The 20,191-nt window shown below is 41.1% G+C and overlaps 1 protein-coding gene across 1 annotated transcript in view; it reads right to left on the minus strand.

Moving 5' to 3' along the window:
- fgf11b (fibroblast growth factor 11b) overlaps positions 1-8,642 on the minus strand; it is a gene marked incomplete at both ends in the record, with an annotated part of 37,656 nt that extends 29,014 nt beyond the window's left edge. Inside the window, one exon of the mRNA XM_083764977.1 lies at positions 8,450-8,642. Coding sequence (XP_083621103.1) covers positions 8,450-8,642 — 193 coding nt within the window. The remainder of the gene's footprint in view (positions 1-8,449) is intronic.
- Positions 8,643-20,191: the final 11,549 nt, after the last annotated feature.

Here is a 20,191-nt window from a genome sequence, read left to right on the forward strand (position 1 = left end):
GTCAAAACAGTATAGCTGTGATCAACGCACAAAATGCAGCCTACTGCAGATGTTGGTAGGTCAATAGACGGCTACTGAGAGCATTCAATGCTCTGATTAAACGTGATTTTGACACCTTCAATGCATTGATGGCATTCGAAGCGGGAGCAATGAACGCAGTTCAGTGGGTGTGCTTGTCTAGTATGCAGCATCTCTCTCTGACAACTCACAAACTCTCTCTCTCACACACACACACACACACACACACACACACACACACACACACACACACACACACACACACACACACACACACACTTTGTATGAACCTGATAAAACGGCTCGCCCGTTCTCTTTCCCATGAACCCTCCAGTTGAAGCAGAAATAGGCCTGTGAATCTGTTAAAAGAACAAAGGCTCCTACATGCCCACTCAGGTCTAGACCTCGACGAGACTGCGTGACGATCACACACTGTAGTAAACAAACAACTAATCTAAGCTGCATGGTTAATGATGCACAATTAATCTGCAGAACTTGAACTTGATCTGATTGATGTTGAAACACCTCTTTGAGTCAATTACATGCTCCTGAGTGGAAGTGTTTTGCCTGCCAGTAGCAATGCTGCAGCATAGGGATACATGAATTGGGGTACTATTGGTGGAGGGATTGACACAAAATCAATGTGATAGAGTTTTGGTGTTGTGTGCTCGTATGAAAAGCTACAGGGCTATTCTGTTTGTTAATTCCTTCTGTCACTAATGCTTGTACGGGGTGCCGGGGGAGACTAGGAACACATACCAGCCGGGCCCGGGACAGGCACCTCCATATCTAACTAAATTGGCATAAAACTAATGAAGTAGTAAGAGAATGCAACCAAAGCATGTCAAGTTGTCAACCAGCAGTCTGTCTATGGATGTAACACAAACTAAATGTAAGAGCCATTTGAGCCATTTTTTATTTGATTACATCACTGCATTGCCAATCAAGGCCAAAGTTGCCAGGTTTGCAGTGAGGGAAAACCAGTAGTGCTAAAGTATAAGACTTTGACACTAAAGGTGTGATAAAATAATCATCCAAATGGAAATTCATTCAAAGGAATTAATTACATTTTGACTATGTAACTTAAGTGCACAATTCAAGGACTAACCTAATATAGCACAAAGTAGTGATTTAATAGGACAAAATAATGCATTTATGAATGTCCCAGATGACAATAATACACTGGACCATAAAACAAGTGTACTCTCATACATTGTTTAAACTTATTTTATGCAGTAGTGATTCTTTTTTGTTTGATTTTTAATAACAAAAGCGATTGTGTCATAATGACAACAAATCATATTGGTGCCATAGTTACACCATGATTGGTGAGGTGACCTATTTAAACATTTGATCCTGCAGCGGCTGCTGTTCTAATTGTCGAGATTGATCTGATGCAGTGCATGTACAATTAAATCAGCCTGTTGTTTACCCCACATTTATTTTGGTAGGTCACCAACTAAGGCATAAATAGCAACCAACAGAAAAGTTAACAAATGAAACATATATTGGGGTAACAGGGGCAACAGGGGGTAACAGGGGCCAGCAACCCCTGTTGCAGCACTCGCAAGAGAGCAGCAAGGAAGCTACAGATCGTACAAATGAGCAATTCTCCCAGAGTCTCCCGAGAGGAGGGGAGGAAGAGAGACTCGCTAAGACAGATTAAACGACAAAGACAATGACACAGAAGGCTCAAACAAATCACCTTGACTCAAAAACACCAGGGTAAGGCCAAGTGTGGACAAGGACGGATGCATGCACACCACACAGACTTATCGTCTGGTGAGACATACTGTAGGAAGACCCTAGGCAGTAAGCAAACCATATAGAGACCTCTCAGTTTCTGCAATCTCCCAAGAACACACAAGGCAGAGAGAGCCTCCTGTTGGCTCTGGCAGGAGAGAAAGGACAATAGCTGGAAGCCTGGATGAGAGGGGCAGTGATTTGGCCAATCACTGCTGACCCGCCAACTGGAGAGTGTTGGTGGTTAAGGGTCGAAACACTTTAAGAAGGCAGGGGACCTGATGACCTCTTTTCCAGGCAAGGCTTTATCCATTACAGATGGATTATAATCGCATCTTTGATTTATTTACAAACTGTAAGGCTGTAATGTGAAATGTAACTTGTTCTTTGCGAGTCCTTCGTGAGGGGAAGTACTGTAAGAACTTGGCACCATGCCATAAATTGACATAAACATTTGTAATTACACTGGTCTCTACTGTCATACACGGCTATCGTCAAGCTCAGACAAACACACTCAAATGCAATCTACGCTGCTTTGCTTAGTTGACAGACAGCTTCAAACAAAGACACAAATAACATAGCCTCGCGTAGCGATACTAATATCACTGCGTGGATATTAGTCTCGTCCCTCTCAGTGCTAGATTTTTTCCAGGCAATATCCCACCAGATATTTGAATACTGGGCTCTGGTCGATTATAGCCTGGTTCCAGACGAATCTGGTTGGCCGTCACCATTTCGGCCGTGGAGTCCTCCCACAATTGAGACTGGCCAGACTAAATCTGTCTGGGGCAATATGCATTGCAAAGGCAGATGAAGGCTGGCTAGTGGCTACGCAAGGCTACAAATAACACACATTAGGATGCACACTCATGTACACTTTGTTATGTGCACAGCACACATGCCCACAAATGCATACACGTTCACACACACTTATGCATATGGAAATCATTGTCACAATTGCAAAGCATAAACATGTGAACATGTTGTAATATTATTCCTATAGAAACACAGATCAGCACAGACGGTAACAATAAGCAGAGTCCGTTATTTCAATACGAACACTGTAGGCATATAAACTAAGGCAATATTGAGCGTGACCATTCTGGGCACAGAATGCTCTTACAAATCCGTTCATGGTATGTTGGCACTGAACCTATTCCCCAAATGAAGTTAATGTTGTATTTATGGTGGCGTGTCATTGATTGATTGATTGATTGAATACTTTATTGAAAAATATATTTTCAAAAGGATAAAGTCACAAGAAAGCCGTTAGGCTTGTTTCCATTGTGGTCCTCTTGGGGAAAGGGGAAGGGGAGCAACAGACAATAAAGTACAATACAGACACAAACAGGAGGCAAAAAACAAAAACAGGACAAAAATCATAAAAACTGACCAATAAAACTGGATTTATTTTCTTTTTTTCCCTTATTATTTTTATTTTTATTTGTGCCATTTATCTATTCTACACTATAAAAATTTGTCAGAAGGTTCATTGTTCCGAAATTACTATCCCCATGCCATCTCTAACCCTAACCTAAACATAACCGCAAGAACGGAAGCAGTGCAGGTTCGCCAACCTTAATGCATGTTCGGACTAACGGGACTTCGGATCTATAGGAGCAATGACCTTGCCTATTGACATTGACCTTGCACGGGATTCTGAAACGTATATTTGACTTTGCGTGTTGAGGTACTCAGAATCTATTTATTGGAATAAAAGTCAATTATTTGATATAACCTTTACTATACTGTACAACTATAGCAGACATTGTTTAGATTAGATTTACCCACCTGGGAATACCCAAGTATTTATATGAAATACATGATTTATTAAATAATCTTTTCACCTGGATTTACACACACCATTCAACCGTACCATATGGCAAAATGTAAGCTTTAAGAGAATAGCTTACTTTACATATTCCAACATCCTTTGTATAGGTCACAGTAACACAGATGAATAAAATTTGCATATGGATATGCATATGCATTTTAAGACCCCTTTTGGTCCTCGCCCTTTATGCTTTGTTTTACGATGAACAGTGAAAATATCCAAACTACAAGCTCACAATGCATCACACCTTAGATTTGTAGATTTGCTATTTTCACAATTTGTGTACATTTTTAACATTATAATTCACTTATAATGAGGGGCATTCCACTCATTTTCAACATTTTACTATGTCATTAATATACCTTAGAGTTGTTGTGTGGAAATAATAATAAAAAGTCCCCCCATTCTGTGATTCCCAGAACTGTAAGTATGAAAACAATCATTAACATGGTGAAACACATCTTGATGACATCATCAAGATGATGTGAGGTCTGATTTTATTCAGACCTCCAGTTCTAGGAAACACAGAATGGGGGGACTTTTTTATTATTATTTCCACACAACAGCTCGAAGGTATATTAATGACATAGTAAAATGTTGAAAATTAGTGGAATGCCCCTTTAGGAAGAACTGTTATGTCTATTCATGTTCTTAACCAAACCTACTACCGGTAGTCTTCACTCTCTCACACTATTCTTATCATTATCGCTGAGGGTGTCCTCTATCCTCACTCTTTCTCTTGTTAGAGGTTAAAGTCAATCTGTCCTTGTCAGGTTTAATCAAAGTATCCACAGATTCAATTTAGCAGCCATGTGTGCGAGGTTAAGGTAGCATTCTGTCATTTGTTATCTTTAGGGCAAGAGAAAACAAAAGGATTTTACTAATGCATACTTCTGCCCTGTGCACATGGACACACAAGGACACACGGACAGAGGTGAAAACATGATCTCTGCTTCCCAGCCTTAAGGTACATCTGAGATAAAGATTGATTAGTGTAACAAATAGCAATAACTACAGCATGAAGTACAACATGACATCTAAGCAATAACAAGCCATACGATCCATTTCCAGTGATCCAGCTGTTCTACATGTCCTAATGAATTGGCATTGCCTCAATTAACACTGACGCTCTGGTTATCAAATTGAATCCTCAGTTTTCAATTCTCAGTTCATACTCAGCTTTGTTTTGCAGTACGGAAGTAGTAGAAATGTATACATGGTGAGAAATAAATGTCAATGAATCAGTACAGAAATCCAGCTAGTGCATCAAACATGGATTGTGTGCCACCAGGCATTGCTTTAAACCTACAGGTATATGCAATAAAATATCACTTTACTTTAATAGTGTAGGTTTAAGTCTGAGGGGAATTCCTATATCTTACTATCTCATCTTCTCCCCCCACATGCTGTGTCTTAAACAGTCTGTTTCACTCCCTGCATGTCCACCTTCCCTTTTGATCTGCACACCTATCTCTCCCCTCCTCAGTTACTCCATTTTGATTAGTTCTTTATCTATCTCCACCTGCATCCTCCCCATCCACCCTGGCTTCTGACACACTTTCTTCTTACATCTTTGATATCTTTAAGGCTATCTCGTTTTGCCTCTTACTAGCCGCATCCCCCTCCCCCACCCCACAGTCTCTCCCTCTTTCGGTCTGACCCCTGTCGCTGTCAGTAAAGTTCGGATGAGAAGCTACCTAACACTGCATTGTCTGATCAGGTGTTGTCGAGTAAGCGAGTTTGTGGCCCTGATTTCTTGCGGTCAGCTTAATGCTATCCTCTACTGGATGTCTCCTTGTAACCCTGTCTGCTGCTTGCCAAAAGGGGCCCCAGATTTGTGACCCAACAGTCGATTGACTCGTTGGATTCTTACTCCTACACCATGCTAGAGCCCACTCCTTGCCAGAAGATGTCTGGGACTTCACCGTCTCCCGTCAATTCATCCCTACAGATCAAATGCCCTGCAGCAAATGCCGTCTTTTAAATTTATTCAAACATTTCTGCCGTTACAGAAACAATCAAGTGGACACCAGTCAGTATCGTTATTATTATTTCTGTTTTTATGATTGCATGCCTGTTATAGTATAATGACGATAATGTGTGGGTGAAGCTGTTCTTTAGAGCGGTAGTGAAGGAGATACACAGAGGCAAGCAAGGGGTCACTGTCCAATATCCTACACCTTTCAAGTCAGTTTCCACCTTGAACACTCTAAGAGGGTGATTATTGATTCATCAGTATACATTAATGAGTTGAATTGATCTCAAAAGGGGGAGGCACCCCAGATTACTGATAGAGACAGAGTGCTTTTATCAGGGAAATGCAGGCAGCCATCTTAAAAATGACCACACAGGGGGAGAGGAGGAGGAAGGTAGACTAGAAGAGGATGAGGGAGATGATGATGAGGAAGGCTGACTCAGTTTGACAGGGGCTCTGCACGCACGCACGCACGCACGCACACACACACACACACACACACACACACACACACACACACACACACACACACACACACACACACACACACACACACACACACACACACACACACACACACACACACACACACAATTATCACTACACATTCTTACAAACACCAAAAGAATGTCATGCGAAGGTTAAATGTTTCTACTCCGCCATCAATCTTTAACACAACATCAGAACATCTGACACAACTTTTAAACAACTATTTTGGAGATCTCAAGTAGTAAACATTGAATGGCTAATGTGAGGAATCATTTTCATATCAAATGAAAGTAGGGGATCAAAGCTACAGGGTTTGATGTCACACTTATTGACCCAACATTTTTGGAACTATACAGCAGAAGTATGGTTTTCCTGAAGATTAGAGATTCTGAGATATCAGGCTTCAAAGTTTGGCTTTTCATGCTTGCTTCTTTGAAATTTGACTACTTTGGAAAAATAATCCCTGCTTTGTATTTATATATTTTAATTGATCCGGCACATTTACAACACTAACTTGATATTATGCATGATTGCATATTTACACACCAATTTCAGTTGCTGTGGGTCTTTTTAGGTAGACTTTTGTCCATAGATGTATTTGCACTCTCATGTAAAGTGTGTGTGGCCGCCAGATGACCAGCTATATGAGCGACATGAAAGGCAGCTCTTAAAGGTTAGCGTGAACAAGGCCAGAGGACAAGACAACAGCAACCGCAAGGTGCACACGGGCAGCTGCAGGTCAGCACGTTTTCAACCTCTCCCTGATGAGGCCCTAGAACAGTGGTTCTCTTTTTTTTTCTTCCCCTTTTCTTTTTCCTTTATTTATTCAAGGAAGCCCATTGAGAGCCAGCCCTCTTTTTCAAGGACGCCCTGATCACACCATACCTCAACCTGATTTTCTTTTGGGGGCGGGGGGGAGGGAGGGGTCCCCAGATGACAGTGCAATTTCAGGTCTTTTTAAAGACCTAAAAAAAAGAAAGAAAGAAAATAAAAAGCCCATTACTGCATCAAAAGTAATTAACTGATGATACTATAAAAATTGTCAAATAATATGAGGCAACATTTTGGAAAACGTATAAGCTCACAACTTGCATTGTGAAATCGTTGTAGATCTGCTATTTTCCACAATATTTATCTGTGGAACGGAGTCAAACAATTCCTAGTTCAAGTGCTTTTCAGAGTGGAGGGGGGTCTCTAGTTCAAATATGACTATTTTGGGGGGGTCAAGCTTACTTACTTATTTACTAAGCTTTCTTAACTAACGTATGACTCATGTTGACTATTTTTTATGTATTTGATGTATTTCCATGTTTTTTGTTCTTGCTTACTGTAAATTGCTCTGGATTATGAGTAAATTGTCAAGGCCCGAAAAGGTTGAGTACAAAGTTCAAGATCAGAGTAAATGGCATGAACCCTAGTCAACATCTATGTCAGGGTAAATGGTTACATGGAGGTCAAGAAAATAATTCAGCTCTTAAAAAGAAAACTTCGATACTACTGTAGGATAGTACATGGGGTGCCTGATTGACTTTGCATATAGTTAGTGCACTAAGCACATGCTTCTTAAACTTTATATTTTGGACTGAGGGTGGTGCTTGAGGAAAGGTTGTGGGGTCACTCAAACGGTTGGGAATAGGATTCATCCAGGGGAACACAAATGCACGAGAAGTGCATCATGATAAACAGTGTTTTACGGACTGTCCTCCATCAAGAGCAACTGTGCACAATATTAGCACTCCACACAAAACAAGTGGCACAGGTTCTCTAGCACTGTTCCTCAGCATAGCTGTCAACCCAAGTGATGATATTAGCTTGTCTAGCCTTCAGGCTTCTGCAGAGTCAGACATACAACTTTGCAAAACAGACTCTGCTTGGTAGGCAGTTTAGTTATTTAGGCATGTTTACTTTGGCTTCCATGCTTGGGAATTTCCTGGTTCAGACCTGGTGCAAAAGCAGCTGGATTACATTGGTGCATATACTACAGCGCACGCACGCACACACACACACACACACACACACACACACACACACACACACACACACACACACACACACACACACACACACACACACACACACACACACACACACACACACACACACACAGTTGTATGTAATCAAAAAATTTAACTGGATATAGTTTTTCTTTTGTTCAATAGTTGAATAGCCAATTAAGGTTTATATCTTGAATTATTTGGTTAATTTGAGTGTATTACAAAAATGCACATTTTGGAAAATATAATTTATATACATTACATACAAACCAGATATCATGTATTGTGACTAAATTCACTGAAATCCAGATATCATGTCTGGTGACAGAACCCCCCCAGAAAGGAACAGAAAGTAAAGCCCAGGAGAAGTATAAATGGCCCATAGCTGCTACTGACCTGGTTTTTTTTCGTTTCGACCTTTCCGACCCCCACATAGTCGTACTTTGGATATCAGAAGTAGGATCTGCTTCTGACACAGGGACTTGTTGCTTTTGGGACAGGGCCTGCGCTTGTTTGCTACCGGTCGGTTGGCTTGGTCGTCCTTGACAGCCCGTTTCTGTCTGATGAGAGAGCTGGCGAGAGCTGCCATCTTCCCCCCCCTCTCACCTTTGGGAGGGGGGTGTCTTCTTTCCCAACAACCCCTCTTCTGGTAGGGCTGTTAACTCTCCTCGAAGCACCGAGGTGGGACGAGGGGTTCTGGAGGAGAGACCCCCCTCCTGGGGGAGCTAAGGATGTAGGCTATAAGCGGCGCTAACAAACACTAGTTTAGTGTCAAGCTTCCCGAGGAAGGCGGACAATTATTGTGTAAGATGCGAGTCCACCTACAATCTGATGGAAAACTACTCTACTCTTTCTAAAAAAAGAAAAAAGAAAATGTGTCACGCCGATATCAAAAGATCGCAGTCAAAAGTGCTGAGTGCTGTGGTCACATTTTCTGTAAAACATAGATTATTCAGTGACTATATAACTACCAAAAATAATAACGTATGGACTTTAACCCGCTTCTCCGCTCATCTTGTCCACACATTTAAAATATACCTACCAAAAAGAAAAGAAAAAAAACGAAAAAAAAACTAGTTCACAATACAGAAAAAGTAACTAAATTCCTATATAGAGAGATTATACTCTTTTACGTATAAAAATAACACCTCGTCCAATGAAAAGTGGCATCATCGTGATGCTATGAAACGCATAAAAATGCGAGAGCAGCCAAGCTGGCTGTTACCGCCTGTGTAGTCCACGGAGGTCCAACTTTTCCCCCCATTTAAATGTGCATGCAGGGAACAGTAATAAAATGAGATTCTGAGCAGTAATCCAGCAGATTTAGATCCAGAGGTAGTAGAACTGCGCGTGGGACACACACAGACGCGGCAGACGGTCTTGCAGGAATGAAGACAGGAACAGTGCAGAGGGATGGAATGAAGACAGGAACAGTGCAGAGGGATGAATGAAGACAGGAACAGTGCAGAGGGATGGACAGAGAGATCTCTCCTCTACCTCCGATGGCATGCTCTCTATCTATCCCACAGCCCTCACCAACCCACCCCCTCCCTCCCTCCCTCCCTTCCAAAGTCAGCGAGTGAGTGTGAGAGTATGTGTGCGCGAATTCCAGCAGCCACCATCAGTAGGGGTGACATTCATGAGAGAGAGAGAGAGAGAGAGAGAGAGAGAGAGAAAAAAGAGTGAGAGTGAGGGTAGGGGGAGGGAAGGAGAGGTGGTGATGTGAGGGAATTGAGCTTGACTGGAAACAAGGGGGGGGGGGGGGGGGGGGGGGGTTACAGGCAGCAGCCACTTCTCAGAATTAACGCTCTGAGAAGCTACAATTTCTACGTTGTACATTCACTCATCCATTTGACTGCCCTGCTGAAGCAGAAAGATAGCGCAACGGGCAAGGGGAGGTGAGAGAAGTGTGTGTGTGAGAGAGAGAGAGAGAGAGAGAGAAGAGTGCTTAAGGTGCAGATTGTGACAGTTCTCTGTCTCTTCAGGAGGAACAGCAACACTGTGGGCTATTTCACGCACGCACGCACGCACGCACGCACGCACGCACGCACACACACACACACACACACACACACACACACACACACACACACACACACACACACACACACACACACACACACCTTTTGTAGCATGTTGGAGAATAGAAGCTGTTTTAATTTTGTGTCCGTACCCAGGAATTTTCAATTTGCAATATCATCACTAAATGCTGCCTTTTATTTTGTTTCTTTATTCTATCCATTTTGCTATGTCAGTCTTTCGGATGCTCCACAGGCATTTACTGTAGTGTCAGTCTAACGTCATAGACACAGGCTAGGATACACTATCCCTGACAGAAACATGATCCACAAAATGAGCCACCCCCACATCACCCAAGGTTAACAAAAACTAGATTTGGGGGAAAAAAATATTTTAGTTAACTGAAATAAAAACAAGAACGATGCTGTACAAGAACAACACCCGTTGTGTGTGTGTGTGTGTGTGTGTGTGTGTGTGTGTGTGTGTGTGTGTGTGTGTGTGTGTGTGTGTGTGTGTGTGTGTGTGTGTGTGTGTGTGTGGGGAAAGTAGTTAATGACTATCCTCCTCTGAAGCATTTTACAGTAAAAAAGAAAGAAAAAAAAAGTCCAGTTCTCAAGTTCAACTCATGAGATGCAGGAAGAGGAAAGTTATATACTGTAATTTGTTTGTAACAATGAAATTGTTTGTTTTTATTCATTTCTAAATGATGTCATTCAGAAGAGCATTTGTCCAGTCAAACTATATACTGCATATAGTACCTTATGATCAAGATTAGATTGTTTTCAAGTTATTTGCTGCTAAATGAGACTTAAATGAACGAATAATTGCTATCATGTCATTCTTTAGCTTGAATCAGCTGTGCAGCTGAGCAGAAAAACCCTCTTAGTAATTCTCCTGCCGTACCCTGGAGACTCCACCACGATAAATCAACTTTTCTGAGGGCTGATCAATCCCATTTTATTTGGCATGGCACCTCTTTTACAAGGCAATTGCCAAGGAAACCGGCAGCGGAAGCATCTTGAAAATGCAAGGTCAATTTACATTATTTCTAACAAGGCCCAGCAAGGTCACAGTCAGCCAGGCATTGATTGACAGGTGACAGCAGATGTTTGGCTTCCACAGGGGGGTGAGAAAGAGACGGTAAAGACAGCAGAGACAATGCTGTTAGCATTGACAAGGAAAGGGAATATGTTTTCCCCTTTACAGGATCGGTTTCTCTGCTCCATCTATTATTCTTAGCCACCATCCATGTTCCTTACTGTAGTATAGACAGAACATCATATCTTATAAATGCAGCCTGGTCGCCAGAGAAGATGTTCAAAGTGCATAGCACAAAAAGGGCGTTCGTTTGGTTAGGAATACCAACAGTCCTACAGTCATGAGTCCGACACCCTACCCCAAACTAAACTAACCCTAAACACACACGGAAGCCACGGGTGATTTGTAACCGGCAATACATGTCTGGAGTGACGGTGTTGTCGGACTCATGACTGTACGGTATGTCTAACCAACATATGCATGGACGTTGTTTAATCCCCAAAAAACCGATGATCGTATATATATATACAGTAAATGCAGACCTAAGTTAACTGGTACGACTCACTCACTTACAGTTGCTGTATGTCACTCCCCTAATCTCTCTCTGTTTCCTGTCTCTCGATCTCCATTGCACTGTCAATAGAGGCAGAAAAGCCTGAAAAAATAATAATTATAATAATAATTCTTGTGTTTCATTTTGTAGCCTATTGAAGACATATACTTAACATTACTGCTGGCAAGTTTCTATTGTTTCCCATCTCAGGCACCTTTCTTGCATACATAAATCATATTCTAATATCCATGACCCACAGGTGAGCTGCTCATTAGGTCTGAGCATTACTGTATATAATTTTCTACACTAGTCTTAACATGGTCCCAGTCAGACCATTGCCTCATAATTTGTCCTCGGCTCTGTGAATCAACCTACAGAATGTGTATGTAGGCTACTAAAATGCAGGCAGTAAAATTGTTATAAAGGTTATACCTTTATTCAAGCTTCAGATGTTCGGCCCATTTTCACACCGAAGTTGTTTATTTACCGATGAAAACAAACCAGGGCTTTTTGTGGTGAGATTACTACCTTTGCAGATTCCAGCACTTTATGAAGTACCATAAGTTGGGTCTCAAAAGCCTAACACAATTTCCTAAAACCAGATTTTCTATTTTATTTTTTATGCTGACATTGTTTGTTACATACTTTCGTACGCGAGGTGAAGGATTTTTAGAGACAAGCCAACTCTAAACCAACCACAGTCTTGCATGTGGGAGTTAAGTTAGAACTACATTTACAGCCTGGTTTTGGGTCTCTCTCTTTTTAGAGAGTCCCATAGTCATCTTACAAGGTTGATCCTAGGTATTGCTAATCAATACCTAGTATTGCTTGGTCAGACATACATTAGTATTGCTTTATTTAAAGTGGCACTGTGTACATTCCTGTTTTACCACGGTTTTGAACCCAGGTCTCCTGAAATGTTTACCACTGAGCTACTAGAGGCTGCTTGCTTGCTCTACAGAGAAATAGAATTTTGACCTTTGTAGCAACTCATAATGTAATAGCAACTCATAATGTAATAAGGCCTCAAAAAGGCTCAAAATGTAATAAGTTAAATGTAATAAAAACTCATAATGTAATAATCAGCTCATAATGTAATAAAATCATGAGCGCATAACGCAATAACAGATTTTTCAAAAAAAAAAGACGTGTTACATTATGAGTTGCCTTAATAGGCAGCTCATAATGTAATACAAGTTCATAATATAATAATGGCCCATATTGGTGAGAAAACTCTTACACTGTCATTGTTATTACCTCTATTGACAAATGTAGACTTTCATATGGCCCATATAGTCTTACACTGTCATTGTTATTACCTCTGTTGACAAATGTAGACTTCCATATGGCCCATATATTCTTACACTGTCATTGTTATTACCTCTGTTGACAAATGTAGACTTCCACATGGCCCATATAGTCTTACACTGTCATTGTTATTACCTCTGTTGACAAATGTAGACTTTCATATGGCCCATATAGTCTTACACTGTCATTTGTATTACCTCTGTTGACAAATGTAGACTTTCATATGGCCCATATAGTCGTACACTGTCATTGTTATTACCTCTGTTGACAAATGTAGACTTCCATATGGCCCATATAGTCTTACACTGTCATTGTTATTACCTCTGTTGACAAATGTAGACTTCCACATGGCCCATATAGTCTTACACTGTCATTGTTATTACCTCTGTTGACAAATGTAGACTTTCATATGGCCCATATAGTCTTACACTGTCATTGTTATTACCTCTGTTGACAAATGTAGACTTCCATATGGCCCATATAGTCTTACACTGTCATTGTTATTACCTCTGTTGACAAATGTAGACTTCCACATGGCCCATATAGACTTACACTGTCATTGTTATTACCTCTGTTGACAAATGTAGACTTTCATATGGCCCATATAGTCTTACACTGTCATTGTTATTACCTCTGTTGACAAATGTAGACTTTCATATCGTCACCTTATTAAACGAATTAAACTAAAAATATGAAAAAATATGACTATTGACATACAAATAAAGGTGTATGTCAATCATGTAACATGTAAGGATAAAATGACTTGGGCCAATATCTGAACATGCCATTTTAACTTAGGCAATTATAAACGTTATTTAGGCCAAATTACTTCTGCAGTAAGTGACTTAGGCAAAATGTTTTATTCCAATTATTTTTAATGAACCATGGTTTAGGGTCAGCCACAGAGTGTTTAAAATAATATCAGAGAACAAAGACATTTGACACTGAAGGAGAGTGAATGGGAGTGAATTTGGAGTGAATGGGAATGAATTTGGAGTGAATGGGACTGAATGAGAGGTACTGTTACGATGGGACTGAATGGGACTAAATGGGAGTGAATGGTACTGAATGGGAGTGAATGGGAGGTACTGTTACTATGGGACTGATACTATGGGACTGAATGGGAGTGATTGGGACTGAATGGGACTGAATGGGAGGTACTGTTACTATGGGACTGATACTATGGGACTGAATGGGAGGTACTGTTACTATGGGACTGATACTATGGGAGTGAATGGGACTGAATGGGAGTGACAGTCCCATAGTAACAGTACCTCCCATTCACTCCCTCACTCCCATTCACTCCATTCAGAGTGAAAGGGAGTGAAAGGGAGTGAATGGGAGTGAATGGGACTGCATGGGACTGAATGGGAGTGAGGGAGTGAATGGGAGGTACTGTTACTATGGGACTGTCACTCCCATTCAGTCCCATTCACTCCCATAGTATCATTCCCATAGTAACAGTACCTCCCATTCAGTCCCATAGTATCAGTCCCATAGTAACAGTACCTCCCATTCAGTCCCATTCACTCCCATTCAGTCCCATAGTAACAGTACCTCTCATTCAGTCCCATTCACTCCAAATTCACTCCCATTCACTCCAAATTCACTCCCATTCACTCCCCTTCAGTGTCAAATGTCTTTGTTCTCTGATATTATTTTAAACACTCTGTGGCTGACCCTAAACCATGGTTCATTAAAAATAATTGGAATAAAACATTTTGCCTAAGTCACTTACTGCAGAAGTAATTTGGCATAAATAACGTTTATAATTGCCTAAGTTAAAATGGCATGTTCAGATATTGGCCCAAGTAATTTTATCCTTACATGTTACATGATTGACATACACCTTTATTTGTATGTCAATAGTCATATTTTTTCATATTTTTAGTTTAATTAGTTTAATAAGGTGACGATATGAAAGTCTACATTTGTCAACAGAGGTAATAACAATGACAGTGTAAGACTATAATATAGTCTTACACTTACACCATATTATGGGCCATATGGAAGTCTACATTTGTCAACAGAGGTAATAACAAGGACAGTGTAAGACTATATGGGCCATATGAAAGTCTACATTTGTCAACAGAGGTAATAACAATGACAGTGTAAGACTATATGGGCCATATGAAAGTCTACATTTGTCAACAGAGGTAATAACAATGACAGTGTAAGACTATATGGGCCATGTGGAAGTCTACATTTGTCAACAGAGGTAATAACAATGACAGTGTAGACTTTTCTCACCAATATGGGCCATTATTACATTATGAACTTGTATTACATTATGAGCTGCCTATTAAGGCAACTCATAATGTAACACGTCTTTTTTTTTAAATCTGTTATTACGTTATGCGCTCATGATTTTATTACATTATGAGCTGATTATTACATTATTCGTTTTTATTACATTTAACTTATTACATTATGAGCCTTTTTGAGCCCTTATTACATTATGAGTTGCTATTACATTATGAGTTGCTACAACCTTTCAGGTCAAATCCAGAACCAGTCAAACCAGTAACAGGATTCTGTCAAAGGTTGTGTCCTATTAACCTACAATTTACAATTTACAATTTAGGCATTTAGCAGACGCTCTTAATCCAGAGCGACTTACAATAATCAAGAACAAAAGCATGGGAATACATCACAAAAGCATTTATCATAAAACATGCGTAAGCTAAGAAAGTAACAGTGGACTACAGACTACGGCGGAAGATTGGGAGTGATGCTGCAGTTCTGACTGCAATGGGAAGTGCATTCCACAGTTTTGGAGCCAGAAGGGAGAAGAGTTTGGGACGTGTGGAGCGTTGTCCCGGCGTTTTTAGTGAGGGTACTTCCAGCTTCCCTGCGGTAGGTTGTAACCTACACACTACACAGCATTTAAATGTCTGAATAGAGGATCAGGGTGACAATTTTGTAGGTTGTATTGTAACATTTGATTTAGTAAAACATTACATAATATAGCTTTAAAGTGTTTGTCTATATGGAAGTGCTGCTCTAAAAGGAATGCTTCAGGGTCTTAGCGCCTGATGATATGTTAGAACACAACAACAATACATTGTCAGAAACATGTACTGTATTTGTGTCAGTGAAAGATTATATCAGAAATAACTGTTGCTTTATTGAGAAAGTTACACAGTATGGTAATTTGAAAATAGTTTAGATATAGAACAAACATGGTTATTGGTTTAGTGTAGTAGCCTACTTTAGACCACATCATCACATTGTGACCATTTCTGAAGCAGTCAATCAGGGTTTGTGATTTGCATCATTAGAAGCAGTCCTCGTGTCAGTAACGCGCTGTATGAACTGAATCCTTTATGTTGATCAATCTAGTAGACTTACTGATGAACCACAAATTGACATCGACCCGTCCGAGAAGGTATTTTCTAGCTGTCACTGTGGGCGGGAGTGGCTCAGGGGTAGAGCAGTCTGATGGGAACCATGAGGTTCCCAATTTGATCCCGGGCTCCCCCAGAGCTAGTATCAAAAGACTCTAGTCTGAACCCCTAATTGCTCCCGATGTGCAGGTCGGTGCCTTGCATGGTTAAATGCACCATTTGGCATTTACCATTTAATGACATAGTGAATAAATTATTTCTTATAGTTATAAGTACCGGTAACAACTTGTTGAGTTCTTTTACGTCGAATTTTTACAGGTGGCATTTGTTATAGCTTGCATGCCACACCAAAAGCTGTACATTTAAGTGTCAAGAAACTATTACTGTGGACACATCCAACAGCTCATTCAAAAAGATCTGCAAAAAAAATGCTTTTTACATTGGATTACACAGAGGAACAGGCATACCACTTTCTCTTGACCTCGGTCACATTTGCTGGTGCATTCACATTGTACGGATTATAATTTTGAGAGACAATTCCATATTAAGCCAGTGTGATGAGAGGTACATGTTCCTATACAGTCCGGTTTCCATTGAGGTCCATTTAAGCAGATGTAATGCAGCTCGTCCCCCATTTATTGGCCAGCCAGTCACCTTCAGCAACAACTCGCCAGGGCCACCATGCGTTGTTCGCTCAATGTGTGGCCATCACATACCCCCTTCAGAGCTCTCACTGAAACAGCCAGAGGTAGTTCGAGGTCACACTGAGCCTGCTCTGTGTGTGCTGCACTGTGAAGCGGCTGCTGGTGTCCAATGGAGGGCTATGTGATCAGTCTGTAAAGTGAATTCCCTCCCTATAGGAGGTAGGCTTGTGTGAGTCGAGGGCCCATTTGATTGCCAGAGCTTCTTACTCCACCGTCCTGGACCCAGCTTGCAGCTGATGAACACCAGGGGATGTTGGTTCTCTGATGGACCCTGCCGAAGAACAGTTCCACCAGGGGATGTTGGTTCTCTGATGGACCCTGCCGAAGAACAGTTCCAAGAAGTCCAGTCTGTTGCTATTCTCTTGTTTGGCAGAAAAACCCACAGGGACTTCCCATAACTCCGTCATCCTGTTAGTCCAACATACGTGGCCGGTTAAGACTAACCCGTGGCTTCGACATACGTGGCCAGTTAAGACTGACCCGTGGCCAGTTAAACTAACCTGTGTTAGTAATGCGTGAGTCGGACCAACGTACACACCGTCAAAACTTCCGAGAGATCGGAACTAAAGACGGCCACCTCAGATGGCCACCTCAGACAGTCAATCCCCCCTCTCAAAATGAAAGGTTTTTCAAAAGTCAGGACTGTGTACGACTGCGTTCTTATAGAGAGAATGCGGTCACCTTGGAGCACCACCTGGTCACCTTTTGATATTTTGGCTATGACCAACTGGAGCTGAGGGCTGAAAGCAGGGACTGTCCAGACCCATTGAGAGAGAGTTGCGTCACGCTTTGATCCCGCCACAAAGCGGGGTGCTATGGACTGTAGACATCTCCAAACATTGTTACTTCCTCATTTAGATAGAATGAGAACCTCTGCATTCCATTCTTACAATGGGAGTCTGCTAGTGACGAAATCTCTCCCTCTAGCGGTGGTTGGGTTGAGACATGGGTCTGATCAACATGGTCACGGTTTCTTTTATTGTTAGAGTACATCTTGTGTACAAGTACATATTTTGAGTGTAGTAGCGCTAATAATAATTGTAAAAAAAGGATGACACACACACACACACACACACACACACACACACACACACACACACACACACACACACACACACATACACACACGTAATTACTGATTACTCTAAATGCTCAGTGTGTAGATGTAATCATCTACACATTGAGGCCTGTATTGCCTTCTGCCCAAAGTACTGTATTTGTATGTCATAGATTATAGATCGATTGAGACTTTGCACTGAGGAAAAAAAACAAGTTGTCCTTGTGTTATTAAGCATATCAGTACAGTGACCGTAACTGCTCTATAGCAGCTGTATTGCGGAGAACAGGTTGTCCGCCGGATCTTTTTCCTAGGGTAAAAACATAAACATAATTATCAGAGCCCTGATCCGAGCCCCACTCACTTCCATTATACAATCAAAGTTAAGTATTTAAAAAAGTATCAAGCATACGTGCAAAAAAATTGTGGAGGTATGTACCGTGGCCTACTTGCAGTGTGTGAGTGAAAGTTGGTGCTGATAAGCTCAGCGCTTTTCGAGTTTAGTTCGATACAGACAGACACACAGACTGACCTGAGACGGCTAGTCTCCTGCATAGCCACACTATAAAACCATCCTGTAATCTGAGGCCTAAATAACATCCAGAAAACTAACTTGAGCCCCGAGCTCAAGGCTCAGAAAGAGTCAATAACGAATTAAATGAAAAACATAACAAAAAACTAAAATTAAATTAAAACAAAACTAAAAGCGGCATTAAATCGTATTACAAGTTAAATTGATACAGTATAAGCCTTCTGTGCAAATATTTTCTAACAATCCTAACCTCTCCTTATTCTGCACATTTCCCAATGCTGCTAGAGATTCTAACATACCTGCCGTAAGAGATATTTTACCTGTACTTTTAACTTCATAATCTTACCTATAATTGTCTTCAATTTTTAATTTGACTTCAATACATTCCTTGTTATCATCATCGTCATCATTATTCATATTTGTAGTAGTAGTGGTGGTGGTGGTGGTAGTATTAGTATTAGTTTTAGTAATAATATTAGTATCTTGTCATATTGTATTGTGTTAAAATATGTTGCTGCTTTTACCTATACAGTATGAGTGGGTGACAAAAAACTCCTTCATCTTCTTTCTTTCTTGGCTCCCCAGTATGGCACCCCCCATACTGTACCTTAAAGACATGATCCAACCCAGATCAGCTAACACAGGAATGCTGCCCGAGCCTTCCCTAAAACACCCAGGACAATACTTCACACGTCCTAGACTCTTCTCGCTCCTAGCTCCTAAACTATGGAATAAACCCTTCATTGCAGTCAGAACTGCAGACTCTTCTCCGCCGTAGTAAGATCACCTTTTCAGGCTCCACCTCATCCCTTTCACTTCTCTCTCCTCGTTTCCCTTCTTGTCATCCTTGCGCGATAGATGCTAGTATCTTCCTTGACCACAGATGTTGTTTAGACATAATGCTAAAATAGTAAATACCGGTAGTGTAAATGTGCCCAAAACATCCTCAAAACATTGCACGTAAAATGTTCTTCCTGTGTTATAATGTTATAGGAACATTATTGGGGTTGCAGTGGCTCGGAAGGTAGAGCATCCACATAAGAATCCCGGTTTGATTCCTAGCCCCCCCTCTTGTTAGTGTTGAAGGGTCCTTGAGCAAGACACGCAACCCCTAACTGCTCCCGATGAGGAGGTTGGTGCCTTGTATGGTTTCCTCTGCCGTCGTTGTGTGAATGGGTGAATGTAATGGACATTGTAAAGCTCTTTGGATACTGGGCACTATATGAATGCACATTTACAATTATTTGAAATGATAAACATCCTTAAAATGTTCTTTGAACATTAGATTAGAACTTGCATGTAATGTTGGCCAATGTCGCCATTCATTCCCTGCTAGCTGGATTAGATACCTACATTTTTAAAGTAGCTTCACAACACTGTCCGTATGAGCAGAGTGGTCACTTCCAACGTATTCCAACATTCTTCTGGCTCATATGGAAGTCGTGGAGGCGGCACCAGGCGCCCGGGGTCTCCATCATTCTGGTGACATCTGTGCACTTTCTACGGTAGTTCAGTCTGCGGTCCGAGATCGATTCCATCATTGATGTGGCGGATAACCATCCTATCTCCTGACTTGTAGT

The sequence above is a fragment of the Protomyctophum parallelum genome, assembly GCF_964188405.1.
Source record: "Protomyctophum parallelum genome assembly, chromosome: 1".
In the NCBI taxonomy this organism is placed as follows: domain Eukaryota; kingdom Metazoa; phylum Chordata; class Actinopteri; order Myctophiformes; family Myctophidae; genus Protomyctophum; species Protomyctophum parallelum.